The sequence below is a fragment of the Delphinus delphis genome, chromosome 14 (assembly GCF_949987515.2).
Source record: "Delphinus delphis chromosome 14, mDelDel1.2, whole genome shotgun sequence".
Classification (NCBI taxonomy): domain Eukaryota; kingdom Metazoa; phylum Chordata; class Mammalia; order Artiodactyla; family Delphinidae; genus Delphinus; species Delphinus delphis.
In genome coordinates this window covers 32,802,803-32,823,694 of record NC_082696.1, presented here as the reverse complement: position 1 = coordinate 32,823,694, position 20,892 = coordinate 32,802,803, and the positions used below count along the sequence as shown (strand labels likewise).

Below are 20,892 nucleotides of genomic sequence, written 5' to 3'. Positions count from 1 at the left end.
AACTGAATCACTTTCTGTGCACCCAAAACTAACACAATCTTGTAAATCAACTATACTTCAGTTAATATTAAATAAATAAAAGAAATATTAACTATTTACAGGACTACTATGAGTTAAGCCAAAGGGAGATTATTTAAAAAAATAGTACGCACGATCGGATCTGCACAAAAGTTAAGAAAGTATTCCAAAGTCATACAAGTGTCAGGAGCAAAATGAGCTCAGTGTTTAATTTGTAGTTCTCTCTTTAATTCATTCAGCCATCAAGCAAACCTCTACTGAATTGTCCTGTCATATATAATAGAAAATAAATCTATTTAGGGAAAACATAGTGAGAGAAAGAGTAGTTGGGGGCATTTCCTTTGAAACGGCAGAGGAGCAGAGGTCACAGAATTCAAACAGTTGATGGCTCTGCAGAGAGCCCATGTGTCACTTCTGAGGTAACAGTCCATGCGCGAAGGCTGTCTCTCACAAGGCAAAGAAGTATGGCCAGAGTCGAACAGGTTGATGAAGGCTAAAGCTAGCACGTAATTACTCTGCTAGCTCCTGACTTGGTGTTCAACTCCGTGACTTCAGACACCCAGGATGGAAATATGTACAAAGAGAGGTAAACTTTGGAACGTGCCAGAAGATATGAAATGGCAAGGTTGTTTTGGTTTGTTTCGTTTTATTATAAATTTAGGCGGAATATGCATGCTTGATCTCATCTGAAAGCTTTTCTGAGGGTTCTGTCTGTGTAAACAGTGTAACCCTGAGTACACGTGGGCAGCAGCCTGCACACACACACACATCCACGCCCATGACAGAAGTACTGGACAGAGGAACCCCATCACCACCACCACCACTACCACAGCTTCCACTACCACATACTGAGTTTTCCAAAATCTCTAACAGATTTCTCTGGGTTGCTTCAAATTCATCAGGATTTGGCTAGAGAGAAAGTATGTGAGACTGTATTTTTCCAGGCCCAGGGAATCCCTCAAGAGCAGCTATACAGTCCCACTTGTTACTGATGATCAGGGACCCAGAAGAGTCAAAAATCAGTTAATAGCATGTCACAGGGATACTGTTTTCCATTGGACTGTGTTCACGTCCGCAGAAATAGCAATGTCATTTTATCCTGGATTGGCCAGATCCTACTCTCCGTCTGTGAGACGAGAATGACTAGCCTGTACCCTTTTGTCACAGCAACATTGGAAGAAGAGAAATGAAAATATGCTGCTAATGACTTTGTGTATATGCTTCTTCCTTGTCGCCGTTGTTTCCCAATGACGTCAACATAGCTTTAGCCCGACGTGCCATTTGGACCGAAGTCTTGGCTTGATCTGTGATGAATGCCCTGTCGGGTACAGAGGACCACACTGTGAGAGGTAAGCACATACTACACTGTCTTCCAATGTGATTTCCACCTTGGGAGTTATAAAAACCACAGGCATTATCATCCTTCTCACTATCCCAGAAAAGCCGCCACACTCAGGTGAAATAAAGTTTCTCACCACACTTGTCAAACAAATGCGGTATATTTTTATAGTTTATTTATTCTCTAGAAATTGCTCTATAAATCTCCATTCACTCAGAGAGTGTTTGATTAATGTTTTAATCTTAAAGGTTAAGCATTAACCTGCAGTCTTTCTAGAAAGTATTGTTCAAATGGAAAGTCATACACTTTAAGATTTATCTTACTGTGTACGTTGGCAACATTTATTTTTCATAATTAGCTTTTTGTCCTTAAAATGTAGCTTAAATGTGTGTAGTTCATAGTTCAGCAAGTGGTCCGTAATTTACCTTAAATATATTTGAAAATCGAAACAAAATGTAATTTATTATCATGATTTATATTCTCTAACTACTTCTAAGCCAGTATTTTAATTCCCGTTGATTTTACTAGGTGGTTTTGCAGTGGAGCCAGGGATATTATTTTATGTAATTTGTGTGATTATTTTTCCTCCTAAAATCTTTTGGAGGAAAAGGTTCTTCTGTATTTCAGTCTCACTGAAAATGGTACAAAATTCTCCTATAATGTCATTGACAAACACAACAGCATCTTCTGGGTGTAGCACTGAAAATAGTCCCTTTCGTTTCCATCACTAGAAGGTGGGTGGGGGTCAAGGTAGGGGGAGAGGCAGAGAAAGTAACCTGCTTTCACCCAGCATCACCAAGGCTAACGCCACAGAGGGCTATTTCTGCCTATCCTTTCCTGTACCCTCGGCAGCCATCAACCCTATTTCAACAAGACTGTATAAAGTTAATGAAGGAAGAGCCAATCACCCAGAGAGAATTTAGCCAGCAGCTAGCAGTCTGTGGACACAGTGCCCGTGACAGCTCCTAGCGGCAGCAAGTACTGTTTGTGAGTATGGCAGCATCTGTAAATTAGTAATGGAGGAACAGAACTGAAATAAGGAGGGTTTATTTGCAGTTGAGAAACTAGAAGTCTTTGATTGTGTTTTTTTTTTAAAAAAAGGAGGACACATGCATATTACTTACTGTAATAGGAGAACATATCATTGCCAAGACAGATTTACATCAAATGCCTAATCCCTCTGGCTCACTACAGGCAACCTTTTTTTTTAGCAACTGGAAAATGACAGCTGCTCTGTCATACAAGGCCATTAAATCCATTTATCTAGGGGGACTTAGTTTCTGATGTATTTATACCGCTTTGCTCCGTGATATGTATTTTCTGTATACGTTAGACAATGGTTTCTGAACCATCTACAATTTAAAATCCTACATTTTATTTAAGAAACATTTGTTTGGCAACTACCATGTGCTGTGCATGGGGCTAGACATAGGCTATAAACAGATGTATCCTACCATCCTTGCCCTCAAGCAGCTCACATTTTTAATGTCGGTGAGAATATTTGAACATATTCTGGAGAACATTCTGGTCTGAATAATAAAATTCACCTAGGAAAGGAATACCTGACAAAAAGGATGACTTCCTGTCTAAAACCTTTATTAATCTGATCAAAAAGAAGAGAGAAACATGCCTCAAATGGCATATCTTACCTCTAATTCAAGTTTTTCAGTCAAAAATAACTTTAATCCATTATTATATGGAAGATGTGATATTATATTTTTCTAGCCAGAATACAGATTAGGGTTTTACAGGAATATTTAGAGTCTATCATTTCTTTGTGTTTGTAGGGGCTAAGGAGTCCATTAGATGGATCCAAAATATTAGGAGAAACATTTTTGGGGATGTGCAGGCTGAAGTAGACCGGGGTGTGAGGGAGAATAAGGGTCAGGGAAGGAAGGAGATATGGGTTGGACTGAAAATCCTGTAATCAAAACTATTCTGTGAGTGATTGGTGTAATCAGTTCTGCATATCATCTACACAAAATCAGCATTGAAAAACTGAAGCTGTGTTTTCCAAGTTATAGATGTTCTTGGAATAGAGTTCTATGATCACTTACATTTGGGAAGCATCTATTAGCATGTGAAAGGTTCTGACCAGTCCTGGAGTGAAAAAAATCTCTTCAACTTGTTTAACTCATCATTTTCTAATCTTACGTGACCATAAATTCCCTACTTTTATTATATAGCAAGAATGCATCTCAGACTCAGATAGATGGGAATTATAACTTTATATTTTTATCTCAGTTTAATTTCTACTTTGAGATCAAATTCTTTATATGTAGGAGCTGTGAGGGCTTGGACACATAATCTCAGTCAAGTACACTTTAAACTTACCCAGTGTTATATGTCAATTATGTTCCAGTTTTTAAAATTTTTTCTCTTCTCCCCACTTTCCACCTCTAGCTTTGGTTAGAACCAAAGTTCTAACAAGCTTACTTATAGTACCAACAGCCTTGAATGCCGGAATGAGTGTGTGTGTGTGTGTGTGTGTGTGTGTGTGTGTGTGTGTGTGTGTGTGTGTGTGTGTGTGTGTGTGTGTGTGTGTGTGTGTGTGAGACTGTTTTGGGTAGTGCACATATAGTAGGCCCAACCTGTTCTGAGTAATTCATCCAAATGCATTTCTGCGGACCTCTTCCTGTTTCCTGTCCTCCTGATTACCTTTGCCCTCAGGTCTAATAACTCTCCCCACTACTGTCCTACCACTCGTGGGCACACAGGACACATACTGCTGTCTTCTTTCCAAACTGGGATCCACCAACATGCCTCCTCTCATCATTTCTCCTCCATCTGCCTTTCTAACTCCATCCCATTTCCTGTTTGGGGATGAATTGCAGGAGGAGGTGCCACATTCATAGAAATGGTGACCTTTAAAGGCAAAGTCCAAAAGATTCCTATGTTTCTGCTTTCCTTCCTGTCAGATCCCTTGACTCAGTCAAGCAGCACAGATGGTCTTGCTGCTTAAATTGAGGGAATGGAGAAAAATTGTGAACAAGAGGACGGCAAAACAAGATATGACAAAATATGGACTGATAGTCTGTCACACATAGGACACTGGTTACAGTTTTCAGAAACTTTTGCTTGCGGCCAAAGCGCTCATCCCTTGAGACAGTACTGCTTTCCTCTGACTAGGGACTGTTTTAAACAAAATGAAAAGAAGAGAACCAGGGGTGAGGGAACTGGGTATTCATCATGGCACTTTGCTAAGATTCTAGGATATTATCTGGACAAGAAGAGAAAAATATAGAAAAACAAGGAGACAGTATTTTGAAGGGCAAAAAGGGATGAGTGCCGGAGCATCAAGTGAAATTAAAAAGAACATGGAGAAAAAAAAGTGAGCTAAATGCTGATGACATCTGCTCTACTGGGTACTAAGCTACTTTCTGAATAAGTTTGTAGCCTCAGCAACATATCACACTTCATGGAGATAGATATTTTAAGAGACTGTGACAAGTTCATCCAATGAGATCCATAGGGCCACAAGAAACTTAATGAGCTATGTGGACCCCTTAAACCCTGTCCCCTCCTGAGCTGGGCAGTTTTTTATGTCCTCCCTAAGTAAGGAGAGAGAAGTCAAAGTTAACTTTAATTTCTCAATTGCCACAGAGAATGCAGAAGGTATTTGGATTCAATTGCTTTGTATTTGGAAAATTTACCTACAGTTTTATCCACATGATTTATATTCAGTGTCAGAGAAGCCCCTTTTTTTTTTTTTTTATTTCAATTCCAAAATCCAATTTCGATATTCTCTGCTTCAGAAACGTCTTGACTCTGAACCAAGTCTAATTGTCATCTGATCACTATGATGGTGAGAATTTCTACTCGTGGCTGAGTCTCCTTGATCCCTCGGTCCTGTATGCAGAGCATGGGGTTACAGAAATTAGAGATGAGAGACAGTTATGCTTACTCAGTAGTGCCATTAGGAAAATTGTGACTGGTAGTGAGGTTTCAAAAGGCTGCTCATCTGTGGTTGTGCAGTGCGTACACTGCACAAAAGTACTCAACCAAGGGGGAGACTAGGGGCTCGAATCCAGTGTGCCCTCTTCTTGCCAATACACTAGTGCCCTCTTCTTGCCAATACACTAGCTGTGCTGTGCTTGGGTGCCCAGCCACGTCTAGTCTTCTGTTCATTTTTCTGCATCTGCCCAGAGAGAATCTTTTTTTTTAATTTGCCGAAAGGCACAATATAAGCAGGCATAATTCCTCAGTCTTCAGCTGATTCAGTCAAGTGGGAGGTAGTAAGAATACAGTGCAGTTCCACAACCATTCCCATTTAAACTCCAACCACCCTCCCCTGTGCCTTTGCCAATACTGCTTCCTCTGCCTGGAAGACTGCAGCCCTTCCCCCACCTCTGCCTGACACCAACTCTGCTACCTCTTAAAATTCAGCTCTGTCATCCTGAAAAGGTCCTTGATGAATCCTAGCTCGAGTTGGTTGCCCTTTTCTATACTTCTTTAACAGTATTTGCATATCTCTAATAGTTCACTGCTACATTTTTAACTATAGATGACCCTAGAAAAACATGGGAGTTAGGGGCACCGACCCCTGTGTGGTTGAAAACAGTTGGCCCTCTGTATCCACAGTGTGGTATCCGCACATTAAACCAACCTCGGACCACGTAGTACTATAGTACTTATTGACAAAAATCTGTGTAGAAGTGGACTCACGCAGTTCAAACCCATGTTGTTCAAGGTTTAACTCTATATCTTTCTTCTCCATGGACTGTAGTATAAAGGCTGTTCCTTATTTATATTAGTATCATGTGCAAGTGCTCAGTAGATGTTTAAGGAAGAGTGGGAGGGGAAAAAAAGCAAGAGCTTTTCTAACTTGCTTAGAGAGACTGAAGCATTGTTTTCAGTCTATAGATAGGAAGAACGTAGACCAAAGATTTTAGCCAAAAGTTGTTGAAAAATGATGGAGCAGAATGAAATAGAGAAAAGTCTCACCAATTTCCTTTCTTCTTTGCATTATTGTTTCTCTCCACTGCCATTTCCTCTCTCTCTCTCTCCCTCCCTCCCTCCCTCTCAGTCTTACTCTCACTTAGATAGATAGATAGATAGACATATATATATATATATATATATATATCTTCCTTTAATATTGTTCCTAAGTCATCTTACGTAACTGCATGTGTTATCTACATTTAAAGAATCTCTTTCTAAAATATTGCAATTCGATTTGAAAAAAAGTTAGCAAATGTGCAAAGGAACAGGGACTTTGTCATGTTAAGGTCCATCTCTAGCAAAAAAAAATACAATTAACTCTCTGTTTACAAATGTCTTCCTTTTGCCTTTCATATGAAAATGAGAGGACTTTAGATTTCAACTAACAATTTGTTTTGATAGAGTGAAAGTCTGAGAAGCTGGAAAGGTCTAAAGGACTGTGATTTACACTAATGTTAATTAGATGAATCCAACTTGATCAGACTATAAAACGCTATTATTAATACAAGTTATATGATTAGCGGTATTGTATTCACTGACCCTAGAATTACCTTTTAATTTCTATTGATGGGACTTCCCTGGTGGTCCAGCGGTAAAGAATCTGCCTTACAATGCAGACGATGGGGATTCGCTCCCTGGTCAGGGAACCAAGATCCCACATGCCCCAGGGCAACTAAGCCCACGTGCCACAACTACTGAGCTTGCGTGCCTCAGCTAGAGCCCATGTGCCACAAACTATAGAACCCACGCGCTCTGGAGCCTGTGTGCCACAACTAGAGAAGAGAAAACCTGCACGCCACAACTAGAGAGAAACCCGCGCACCACAACGAAGAGCCCGCACGCCTCAGTGAAGATCCCATGTGCCGCAACTAAGACCCGATGCAGCCAAAAATAAAACAATTTAAAAATATATAAATAATAAACTAATTAAAAAAATTTCTATTGAAACATTTCTGTAAGTCTCTAAGAATACTGTTCTATGTATAGAAACACACACACACCTGCACACCCCTAATAAAATCTGAATGCTTACTTTCAGTGAAGTGCCATATGAATGATGTATCATGTATATTTAGTAAGTCTCCTTACATGTCCTACAACAAAAAGTAAAAGACAGATGCCTCTTCAGTTATTCTATTTAATTGTAATTATTTTCTCATGGATTGAGTTGGTTTTTTAAATTATTGTTGTGGGAGAATTTGGGACTTAATTGCTATCTACGTTAAAAAAAAAAAATTACAAGATCTTGTTATATAGCGCCATCTCTCCTGAGGGCAGTAAGTCATTTTGAGGAAAGTGAACTGAAAATAATGGGGGTTTGTTATCTGTGATAATGATCATTGTATATTGTTATTCTGGTGGAGCAAAGTCACTCTCTTAATGGTAAACAAAATGAGATGTGAATATATGTGGGTGTGATCATGAGCTCTGAATATCAAGTAAGGCAAGAAGAATCGGATTAAAATTCGAAAGGATTTTCTTCTTATCATTATTGACTACCACTCCTGAAGTGATTGTGGAGGAATTTTTTGCACTAAAATATTAGTTCATTTTTACAGCAGAGAATTAATAATTAATATTTGTGGGTGGCAGTATTTGTCCAAGCAATATTTATACAATGACTTTCACAATTTATAAAAGATTTTGTTAAAATTAAAACTAGTAATCTCATTAAAAATTATGATAAAAGGTTAATTCTACAAGATTATTATGGTACCTATAAATGTTCTAGAAAACTTAGACTAATCAATGTATCTTACCAAATTAATGACTTTGCCCCACAATCATGATATCATTAAAGTATCCTTATACGATGTACTGTATTTAAACCATTTCTCTTTCTAGAGTAGAGAGCATTTTTCTCTACGTATCTGTAAGTAGATGAGCATAAACATAATGTACTTTTGAGATATATTCCCCTTCAATTTTGACCCTTGCCGTAAAGGACTTTTTATTTTGCTAAGATGGCACAGAAAACAGGGCTAGCCTGACCATAAGACTTCAGATGTACTGTTTCATTTCTCCTTTGGCAAGTGGAGCTTAATATGAAGCATAAGCAAATGTAACTGAAAGAGAAAACAGAGTAGAATATAAATAAGTACTTCCTATAAAGGTGTGTCTGTGCATCTGTAACATTAAGTAGCATTGTAAAACATAATGGTGTGGTTAAAGGGAAATTTGATACTATAATTGAAAAAAATCTCTCCCATGCCTCACAAATAAATGAACTTTTGTTTTTCCAATAATATGTACAATAGTGTTTAGTCCTTTAAAAAAAAAAAAGAACTGGAGTTTGCTAATAAGAGTTCTGGGCACCATTAAGCCTCGCCTTATGTCATGTTACCATAATATGCAGCAGGCCTGCTACTCAGTAAAGACTCTTCAGTGGAAACCTGCCTCCATATGGATGTGCAAATGTATAAAAGCCTATTAGTAAGGCAGACGTACGGCCCTCACACAAATGATGAGGCTCTTTCGATTTTCTATTTAATAAACTCTGAATTCTCACTACTGAGTTGCCTTGTGAGGCTGCTTCCCCACAACAAGCTCTTGCTGCAGCAACAGAAACGTGTGAACCTTACATATGTGTACAGGAAACAGCCAGCTGCGTACATATGTGTTGTCCTGCAAAGGCTTTCCAGTGTGGACCTGGATCCTGCCGCAGTGCCAGTGGCAGGTTTCTTATTATGCTTTGGTCTCGTCTTCAGTGCCAGTGACAAGTTTTTTTTTTTCTGGCTGAAATCTAATTACTAGTGGGGCTGGCAGGGTTTCATCTTGTATCTACACTGCAGTAACAGAAGAACATTCTTTTAATCACCTTGCATTTGAGAAAAGGAGTGCTTAAAGGGAAAGCATATCCTGGGAGAGGGATAGAATGAAAAAATATATAAACATTGCCCCCAAAGGGTTTCATGAGTTCCTCCCAAATACTCACTGATGCAACTTTTCACCTTAGGTGTGCAGAAGGCTATTTTGGACAACCTTCTCTACCTGGAGGATCGTGTCAGCCATGCCAGTGCAATGACAACCTTGACTTCTCCATCCCTGGCAGCTGTGACAGCTTGTCTGGCTCCTGTCTGATATGTAAGCCAGGTACAACAGGCCGGTACTGTGAGCTTTGTGCTGATGGATATTTTGGAGACGCAGTTGATGCAAAGAACTGTCAGCGTAAGTCCTGAACTATTGATGCCCCTGACAGAATTGATGCATTGCACCTCAAAGTAACTGATGAGTTCTTGAGTGGGGATTGGAGGGTAGCAAATTATGTGTAATACATGTAAGATAGATAGATACACAGCCTATACACAGAGTCTGAATATTCTAATACATTTCTTTGTGCTAATAGATTAAGTCCTTTCAAAACTGCTGCATTGTTGAAGTATCATTTTTCAAATGATACACATATCTCTGTTTCCACGTGGGATGAAGATTTTTAAATAAGTTTCTGTCTATGACAGGAAAGAAGAATCTGAAAATTAGGTAGCCCCTATTTATCCTTATTGTTTATTACATTTCTAGCCATTTTCTTGAAATAAATTTATCAGTCCGTATTATTTCATTAGTACCTGTCAGTAGGTATTAATCTGTTATGCTTTCATATGTAAACTTTACATTCTAGCATTTCACAGCAGGTGTAAAATTCTGCCAATATTCTTACACACTGGCATTTGTAACTGTTGAGGTATTAACCTTAGGACTACTCACAGAATGCTATTTCTGTGTTTTACTTCTGCAAATTAGCTATTGTAGGACTTCATCCATATTAGTCAATACATTCCTACCCTCATCTTGATCTCTTCAGCTGTATTTTTTGGTGTTGCATAGAATTTACAAATGATTTATATTAGTGGTAATATATTATGCAAGAGAGATTTCATTGTGGAGAATTAAATGGAACGAGCATCCTTGTTAGTCCACGTTACTGCTGGACACTGCCATCATCAACTTCACCTGCTGTGATAATCTTTAGGCAGAGCAGGTTATGATACCAGCTCAATATTCACTTCTGCAGACTTCGTTATCTAAGAAGGGACTCTTCCAATCATTCAGTTGGGTCCCAGGACCTGCAACAATACAGAAACCACTGGAAATGTTGTGCCTGTTAGTATCTCCGCTGTAAACACCAAAGACCTGCTAGTCCCGTCCCCCATTTCAATAAGAAATGTGTCTTTCTCCTCACAGGTTTGGAAGATAAGTGCCAGCTTTTTGTCATTTAAAAATGACAATTTATTGAATCAAAAACAAACCACTCTCTGGGACAGTCTGCAGCTATTAATATCACGTGTAAATTGTCAATTGTTTTTAAAGCAAAATTTCCAACAGGCTCAGAAGCGCCTTTAAACACTGTGGGTTTATGGCATCTGTGTAAAACCATAAGGAACTTAAGAAATTCTCCAGTTCAAACTCATCATCTAGGGTCTACACTTTCTACCTGTGTGATGCTGGGCAAGACGTTTGACCTCACTGAGATTCAGTTTCCTCATTTACATAAAGCGTCCTAATTTTCAATGAGGATTAAAGGATCTAGCATGTGAGAGTATCTAGTGAGCTGCCTGGGGCATGGGCTACTCACACATGGTAGCTCCTTTGGTAGAGATGCTCACTAATTCTGAGGCTGTGTTACTCGCTGAATGACCTCATTTTCTATCTTCCAATAACCCCCTCCATAAGGTTGAAGAGACAGTTCCACTCTTTTTATTGTGGTAAATTCAGGATCTGTGGCATGAAGTCTTAACACATAGAAGAATATGGTATAAAAACATTTTTGAACCATCACCAATTTTTATATCACTTGCCATGAAGTATAGACACAATTATGCTTTTAATGCTCTTTAGCATATAAAAATACCAAAACACATTTATTTTCTATTTTTAACTTTTCATAGATATAATAGCTCTTCTATGCATAGTTAGTAAACCTTTACAAAAAGAAAATTCATAATAAACTATTATTTTAGTTGCCTCTGGATCTGTTCATGAAAAGTACACCACTACTAAGAAATATATTTTGCTTTTTAAATTTATATACATATTTCTGTGTCATACATTTCATTTAAAAATGCCACTTAAAATTCTATATTGCTTTTGTTTTTTGTTTTGTTTTGTTTTGTTTTTGCATTATGCGGGCCTCTCACTGTTGTGGCCTCTCCCGTTGCGGAGCACAGGCTCCGGACGCGCAGGCTCAGCGGCCATGGCTCACGGGCCCAGCCGCTCCGCGGCACGTGGGATCTTCCCGGACCGGGGCACGAACCCGTGTCCCCTGCATCGGCAGGCGGACTCTCAACCACTGCACCACCAGGGAAGCCCAGCTTTTGTTATTTTTAAGATGACTTTTTAGTAAATTTAATCTTGTATTCCCCACTCTAAGAAAAAGTGGCTTTTAATTTATAAATTATTTGAGATTTTTAAAATCGATGTATCATATATATATATATGAAATATATGAAGAAATTAAAAGTATATATAACAATTCTATTAGCCAAATGAAATGGATATTTAAAGAAAATATTTTCTTCAGCCTCTTCTCACACACCAGCTGTAGACTATCCGTAGGCTATTACCTGAGTAAGATAACTGGCTGGGACAAGTTTTTAAATGGCCACCCAACAAGTATCAAGTTAGCAGACACTGAAGACCAAACTATTGGAAGAAAAATCAAGCAGTTTTTAGGAAAGCACCCCATGAACAGAAAAATAGTGCAGGCTGATGGAGTAGCTATTTATAATGTATTTATAAGTTGTGCTCAAATCAAAGTATTCAGAGACATGAAATATTGTACAAAATTTACAAAAACCATCTACGAATAGTCTAAATTCCCATGTCATCTCCCCCTCACATTTTTACTCTGGTATCAATGCAATTATATGTACCATTAAAAATACACTTGTGGAGTACAGAGTGAACCATTAATTACTGTTCTATTTGTGAAAAAGCTTCTTAATTTTTAGGCTGATTTATTATATGTTTCAGAATAACATCAGACAACTTTGTAACATAAAAATGACAAAAGGTTACTTAAACCAAATACATTTTCTATCTTTGGAGATAGTATATAATATATACTATCATAGTAATAAGGTTTATAGTATATAAACTGAGGATAGTATATATCTTCCTCAGTTTAAAAATTATAATGCTGTACTCCTAATACACTTGAAAAAGTTGTTTTTATCTTATATACATTTTATTGAATATGTTTGACATATAACATGTAAATTTAAGGTGTACAATATGTTACTTTAATAAATTTATATATTGTAACATGGTTGCCATTGTAGCAATATTTATCCTGTTACATAATTTGTAGTACAATATTGTCTATATTCATTATACTGTGCATTAGATCACTATAGCTTATTAACTACTTGTTGCAATTTTTTACCCTAAACAGCAATAATTTTATCCCCCCATTCTCCATCCTATGGTAACGATCATTTTACTGTTTTTTTTTATGAGTTTGACTTATTTAGATTCCGCATATAAGTGATATCATACAGTACTTGTCTTTCTTTTTTTTTAATTTATTTTTATTTTTGGCTGCATTGGGTCTTCGTTGCTGTGCGAGGGCTTTCTCTAGTTGTGGCAAGCGGAGGCCACTCTTCATCGCGGTACGCAGGCCTCTCACTGTCTTGGACTCTCTTGTTGTGGAGCACAGACTCCAGATGCACAGGCTCAGTAGTTGTGCCTCACGGGCCTAGTTGCTCCGCGGCATGTGGGATCTTCCCAGACCAGGGCTCGAACCTGTGTCCCCTGCATTAGCAGGCAGATTCTCAACCACTGCGCCACCAGGGAAGCACAGTACTTGTCTTTCTATATCTGACTTATCTCACTTAGCATAGTGTGCTCAAGGTCCATCCAAATGGCAGGATACCCTCCTTCCTCATGGCTGAGTAATATTCCATTGTGTATATACATCGCATCTTTTTATCCATTCACCCACTGATGGGCAGTTAGGATGTTTCCATATCTTGGCTATTGTGAATAATGCTGCAGTAAACATGGGAGCGCATATATCTCTTCAAAACACTGTTTTCATTTAGTTTGGGTATATATCCAGAAATGGGATTGCTGGATTGTATGGTGGATCTGTTTTTAACATTTTGAGGAAAATCCATATTGTTTTCCATAGTGGTTGGACCAGTTTACACTCCCACCAACAGTGTATAAGCGTTCCCTTTTCATCACATTCCCACCACCACTTGTTGTCTCTTGTCTTCTTGATGACAGCCATTTTAACAGGTGTGAGGTGATATCTCATTGTGGTTTTGATTTGCATTCCCCTGATGAGTAGTGATGTTGAGCATCTTTTCATGTGCTTGTTGGCCACTTTGATATCCTCTTTAGAAAAATGTCTACTTGGTTCTACAGTCTTACATACTTTTCTAATCTTAAAGGTATGTATATATTTCCCCTCAAGCTCATTTTTTGAGCTTAACACAAAAACTGGCATATTGTAAATAATCATTAAATTGGAAAAAATTAATTAATTTTGCTTCATTAATTTTAGAATTAATATTATGCCATGGGTGCTATTCATTTTGATAATTTCTCAAAATTATTTCAGCTCTAGAGTCAGTATGCATTACTTATATTGAGATTATATTTTAGGTGCTACCCCAGTGTATCTGTGAAGAAGCAAAACAGCTGGAGGACGGGTGGAAAGAACCTTTTACCTGAACTCAACTATATCGCCTACTAATCATGTGGCCTTGTTTGAGTTATGGCTACGTGGAAATTCAGTGTCTTCATTCTCAGAATTTGAATACTAATGGTGACATTAGTATTTTCACAGCATATGAATGTGCCAGGGACTGTGCTGTTGCTTTACATAAATATCTCTACAGCTTATAAAGTGGGTGTAAACATCAAATAATATAATGCTTAACAGAACCCCTAGCAATCAGAAAACATTTTATTCTAAAACTTTGTGGCCAGTGTTACCACCTGGGGGATATTACTATTTAACAAGCCTATTAAGACTATTAGAACATTTTTCCCAATCACAGATCTCTCTTCTCTTCGCAGCTTGCCTCTGTAATGCCAACGGCTCCTTCTCTGAGGTTTGCCATGCTCAGACGGGACAGTGTGAATGCAAACCTAACGTGCAGGGGCGGCAGTGTGATGAATGTAAGGTAAGAAGTAGGAGCTGACCATAATTACTTCTTCCTTCAAACTTCTCATTGGCTTTCACTGATGTACTTCTGAGCATATTGAAAGACAAGTTCAGGAATATCTCATTGTACATACAAAATTACTGTGATCATTGAAATGTTTTTTTCAAAATAGAACAAAATTTACCATACACTAGCATTTGACCCTCAACCTATATTTCCTTGGTAGTAAATTTGTGTAATATTTACTGTAATTCAGATGCTTCTGAAACAGCATACAAATTGAATCCCAGTCTATGACGAGTCATGTATTCTTTCTTTTGCTTTTATGTTTTTGGCAGAAAAAAAAAAAGTGTCACACCCTTTGCTCTTATCAAACACTTTGTACTAGTTCCATCAGTTAAAAGTTCCAGTGAGCACTCTACTCAACAAAAGTTTTCAGTAGAGAAGTAAATCAAAATATTTTTTTTAGATACCATTTTGCTAAAATGAAACAAAAACCAAAATATGTTGCTCTCTGTTCCTGCATGTATTGCCCTGCCTTCAGTATGGTGAGCACCTGAGATTCCTCCATAAGAAGACATGGATTTGCACTGTCTCCTTCACATATATATGTAATATTTTGGTGATTAACACTGTTAAGCAGAACCAAGCATTTCTCAGGTGTCAAACCGGCCGTCTGTAGGAAGTTTGGAAATATCATTTGCTTCTATCTCTTGAATAATATTATGTGCTCTTTTTTTGTTGTTTTTGTTTTATTTTTCTGTTGGCCTTTAAAGCCCACTATGTGGTGGGACCCAGAGAAGCGATTCTGTGTGTCCTGTGGCTGCAATCCCATTGGCTCTGTGACACCACAGTGTGATATCACAGGAAGATGTGTCTGTAAATCAGGCTTCGTAGGGAAACAATGCACCCTCAGCAGGCAGGTGCACCGACAGAAGGAGCAGCCACAGAGAGCGCAGCCAGTGCTGGGGTCTCCCCAGAGGTGGGGTGTCAGCAGCTCCAGTGGATGTCCTCGGGGAGCCTATCGACCCCCAGCTCCGGTAATCTCAGAGGCGCTGCATGGTTCGTGCCTCAGCATGTTGTGTTCCATGTGCTGCTGCTGACCTGCTCTGGTGCCATTTTACCAAATAAAGGTTGCTAAGTGTGCAAATTGCAAATGCGAAAACTAGACAATTCCTGATTGAAGTCTTGCCTTTTAAAAATAGCTATCGATATCTTTTTTTTATCAATATCTTTTTTAAAGCCTATTCAAGTTCATATGTTCATAAAAGTTTCAATTGATCATGGATATGTAGAAAACAAAGAAAAATTTATTAGTAGGAACCTATAATCTTAGAAGGGGAAGGAACCTCGGGCATCATTTGGAGCAAATGAAGGGAACACATGAATGAATAAGTGAAGGGAAATCTAGCAAAGAAAGTGAGATCTAGCCAAGAAAATCTAGCCCATTGATCTGACATTGGGCTGACCTTTCATCATAATTAATGATTTTGTTACATTTCCACATTACAATTTTGTTCACGTATACAACAAACACAAGAAACGCACTTTCACACACTATAAATGTACAACATACACAAAGTAAGTTAGCATGTCTTCTACTACAGAAGTTTGGTCCCTCTTCTCACAGGGCAAAACAAAAATGTTGGGAGGAAGGAAGTTAGGAAGGGAGAGGGGAGAAAGGAAGAGAGGAGGAAGGAGGGAAGAATAGGTCCAAGACCAAGTTGCAAAGTACCAGGAGACAGGACTTGCCAGTGTAGAATCAGAGCTCAGGAGAACTAAGGGTAGGGGATAGAAAAGGGAGATGGAGTAGGAGGAAGGCGGGGAGGAAGTAGAACAAATTTATGGTTTTATTTCTTGGCTCTTTATTGACATTTAAAAAAAACTACTTTTGATATCAGACTGCCTCAGATCAAATCCCAACTCCAACACTGCCTGTAAACTGTAAAAGAGTTTCTTAAATCTTTCTGTAATTCAGCTTTTTCATCTATAGTAGGACCTACTTCATAGGGTTTGTGTTGGCTCAGATCCTCCAAGAAGCAAATGCCAAGAGATTTACTGGGGGAAAACTCCAGTGAAGGATGATGGAGGAGAGAGCAGTATGCAGGGAGCCTTCTACTGAAATGCGGGTCTGACCATGTGAAAGGAGAGAGGGAAGGAAATATTGAGTAGGAAAGTCTCATTGGGTGCATTCTGCCCAAATCTCAAATTCTTAGCCTGGCCAGTAGGGAGTGCCCCAGCAAAATTTGCCCATTGGAGGAATCTTGGATTGGGCAGGAAGATTCTAGTATTTCAGTGTACCAGTCATTGACTTGGAGAAGCGTGACTTGCTGTGAGCTCCTCCACTAGATCCAAGAGTGGAAGCTGGGGCTTGTCAATCAGCGACGCTGCCACTGCAGGCTCTCTTGCAGGGAGATCTATCCAGGCACCTCCATGGCTGTTTCCAGGTGTCATGAGAAGCGTGCATAAGACACACATCTGAAGAGTTCTCAGTAAATGTTAGGTATTATTACTGTTATTATTACTATTGTTATTAAATGAAGAAAGTTTTAAAAGAGATTATGTTTTTCAGAAATAAATGCATACATTTAAAGTGAAAGAAAAGGACAATAACTGATCAGTATGTCTCCAAAATATAAATTTAACGGAATTTTAACCCTGATACATGCCCTTTTCCTACATATCCTACAGCACTGATGTATGATGGAGTGGTGTTTTGTCCTGAGACCATTTTTCCTTTGAGGCAGTATATGTGAGAGTTAAGAGCACAGACTCTGAAGCCAGTCTAGTTGATTTGGCTGACTCCACAATTGGTTAGCTGGTAACCAAATTACTTGACCTTTCTATGCCTCAGTTTCACCACTCTGTAAAAAGTTATTGCTAATAACTATCTTCCAGGATTGCCTTGAGATTTTGAATGAATTCATATTTTTAAAGGGCTTTAGAACAGTGCTTGGTACATAGCAAGTACAATACGTAAGTGATAGTTTTTATTATTACCCCAAATGAGAATAATTTATGGGAGCTCATCAAACTCTCCACTGAGACTAGGCAGGCACTTTCTTCCATATATGTTTTACCTCATTAGTCTCAATTACTGACTAAGAATATTTGTTCCTTAAAGTTGTTTCCTACAGGGTTTTCCCTGGTCTGTGAAATAAATTTTTGATCACCAATTTATTAAAATTTTATTACTGAAATTTTGTAGTATTTGTTTTGGTATAACCTAGGCTTTAAAATTACATTAGTTAAATATTAGAAAAGTATGATAGGGACATTACTTCTCATATATTTCTTCATATAATCAACTTCGGAATTTTTAAAATAACTAATGATTTGAAAGTTTATTTAATATTTTATAGATTTATGCATTAAAGATAGATAGATACGCTAAGTAAAGCAAACTTAGGAAATAAAGATGAATGTAAAGTATATCGCTACAATTCACATTCTAAGTCAAGAAAATTTAGGAAATAAGGACAAATGCGAAGTAAACTTTTTTTAAAATTTTAATATATAATCTAGTCTTTTATTTCTATGTATATATGTTTCTATCAGTGTGTGTCTGAATGGTATGTGTATCTTTACGGATATGTAATTAGAATTATAGTGTGTACATAATTTTGTATTCTGCTTTTTAAAATTTTACTTAACGCTATATTCTACATATATTCATATCATTAAAACTTCTTAAAAACAGGATTTTAATGATTGCATATATTTCATGACATGAATGTATCACAATTTAATTTATTCAACTTTTTCTCTAATATTGAACATTTAAGTGCCTCTACAGTTACTCACTGTGATAAATAATATTGTAATGGGCATGCTTGTACTTTAACCATTTTCTTAATTTCTGATTACGTATTAGAAGGATACATTGAATTGCTTTTTATGAATAAAAATACTGTATGTTTTCATTTTTTCTTATAACTTAATTTAACTTCAAAATCAAGTGTTAGGTCATTTGTTAGAAGTGATGCACACTTCCGTCTTTAATTATATAATGAAAGCTGAAATAGAACTAGAAATAAAAATAAAGTCAGCAGGAAATATAAAGATTAAAATGATTATCAAACATAACCCATTTTAGATTTAAAAAACAAAACTATTCTTAGCAACAGTCATTTTAAGAAACTAATTTTCAGTGTGATTTTGTTTTCTAGGACTTATTTTTAATATTGTTAACAAGAATGGCAAAAATACCTAATGAGTCTTCATTTCTCTTTGGGTGGCTCACATTAAATAGCAAGATTTATTTTTTCCAAGAAGTAATTATTAAGTCTAATTTTCCAAAATAGGAATTAGTTTTACAAAGAAGTAATTACTGAGACTAAGTTTCCAGATAAAAATATCATAATAATATGACAAACTTCTATTTAAAAGACAGCCCTGACATACTTTAAGTAGGATATGTGCTTTTCATTTTTCTGATAGGAGTGATTTTTAATCCATTCAGCATTTTCTAACATAGTCACTCTAGGTCTGATAACATGTATTTCCAGAAAGTCAGCCAAAGCTAGTAATGATTGACCATGGAAGGTTATTTGTTATAAATAGATAAGAGATATGCATATGAATCACTCATCAGAGGATGAAAGTTTCCCTTTTTCAACCTAATCTGGTGCTTTGATATGTGATCTCACAAATCAGTTTTGATCGTTAGAATGAAACCCAACAAACGAGATATCAGTCAAACCACTTATTTTGTCAGTATAGGCATAACCTAAGAGTTATATTTATAATGTGAGCCCTATAGTGATGATTAGAAGTATTTATGGATATACGACAAAAATTACATCAAATATAAGAGGGAAAAAAAGATTTATTTTAACTTTAGGCTGCTGGCCAATAATATTGAAAACATATTTACCAAGTAAAAGGACTTAATAAGATCTGAAAATAATCAATTCAGATTATTAGGAATGAAACAAGAAAAATTTTTAATTAAATAGAAATGCCACCCTCGCTTATTTCCACATTTCCATTAGAATCTTGAGAGGTGTAGGGAAACGCTGGTGAAAATATAACAGACAATAATAGTGCCCTAATTCTTCCAATAATCTTGGTAGAATTTCAAAGTAATTGAACTTTTGTCTTGGACATTATAGAAAAGGTCCATTAGATTAAATGACAGCCCAGTTGTCATAACATCACTGAAGAACCTGGATAACCCCAGGCTCCTCTTTTCCCACCTGATCTTACCGTGCATCTTGTGCCATTGTGAATTAATTGATTTAAATGTAATTTTTCTCTTTCCTCTTCTATGCCAGCCTGAAACCTTTGGCCTCCAATCAGCAAGGGGGTGTATTCCCTGCAACTGCAATTCCTTTGGGTCTAAATCATTTGACTGCGAAGAGAGTGGTCAATGTTGGTGCCAGCCCGGAGTAACAGGAAAGAAATGTGATCGCTGTGCCCACGGCTATTTCAACTTTCAAGAAGGAGGATGCACAGGTCTGTAAATGAGACTAAGCTCCATGCATTCATTATCTGCTTTTGGTGTTTAAGCATTTGTAACAGTTGGTTCTACAAGGTTCCCAGAAGTTAAGGGAAATACACTTTGACAACAAGCAAGTATTGATATATAATGCAAATAATATTTAACCTAATATATATATATATTTTAAATAAATTAGATGAAATACATTGCAGTTTGAAACACTGCCCTATAAATAACTGTGCTTGCAATAAAAATCCATCAGCAGGTCCCAGTTCTGCTGTCTCCCTCCCCTTCTGTGACCTCTATTCAGCCAGTCGCTCAAAGGCTACTGCAGCTTGAAAGTCAGATGTTCAATTTTTCTGGTGCGAATGTTACCTTAGTTTAAACATTACTCGCAGGCTAATACAGTTCAACTTTGACTCTTCCTATTGCAAAATTGGTACAAGGATCAGGGAAGTTAATATCTTTCTGTGGTACAAAAAAAAAAAAATGTTTTCATCTACTTCCAGGTGCCTTGAAAACTGTGATGTTCTGAGAGAGAAATAGATTGGGTCTAGATATTTGTCAGTTCCTGAGAAATTGCAAGCCAGGTTTTTTAACCATGGCTCCCTCAAGCAGTGTTCTCCTATGTCCGGCCACAGCCTTCCTACAGATCCTGAATGAAGAAAATAGGAATTAGCACACTACAGATGAAAGTAAAGATTGAACATTTGCCTTAATTTTATGCCACTAAGTTGGAATTGACCCCTATTCCAACAGTCACTAGGTTGAATATTACCCTTGTTTACTAAACTCACTGATGCAACATTGATGGTACTCTTACACTCACAGCACCGTAATAAATACATGGCAAGATTTTAAGATACTGTTATTGACTACTGTAGCAAATTTATGTGAGAAGTGGCAGGAATAATATTTAAAGTTCTTTTAAAAGCCAATACCTTTCAGATATTCTCAACCACTTCTGATGTATACAGGTTTTATCATAAATTCAGCCATTATAAGTTATTCTGAATATTATAATTACAGATCCTCTA

The 20,892-nt window shown here is 37.4% G+C and overlaps 1 protein-coding gene across 1 annotated transcript in view; it reads left to right on the top strand.

The window, feature by feature from the left end:
- Positions 1-20,892, top strand: part of LAMA2 (laminin subunit alpha 2) — a 603,358-nt gene that overhangs the window by 376,315 nt on the left and 206,151 nt on the right. The window contains exons 18-21 of the mRNA XM_060029982.1: positions 1,281-1,367; positions 9,255-9,466; positions 14,324-14,430; positions 19,689-19,869. Of these exons, the coding sequence (XP_059885965.1) occupies positions 1,281-1,367; positions 9,255-9,466; positions 14,324-14,430; positions 19,689-19,869 (587 nt within the window). The remainder of the gene's footprint in view (positions 1-1,280; positions 1,368-9,254; positions 9,467-14,323; positions 14,431-19,688; positions 19,870-20,892) is intronic.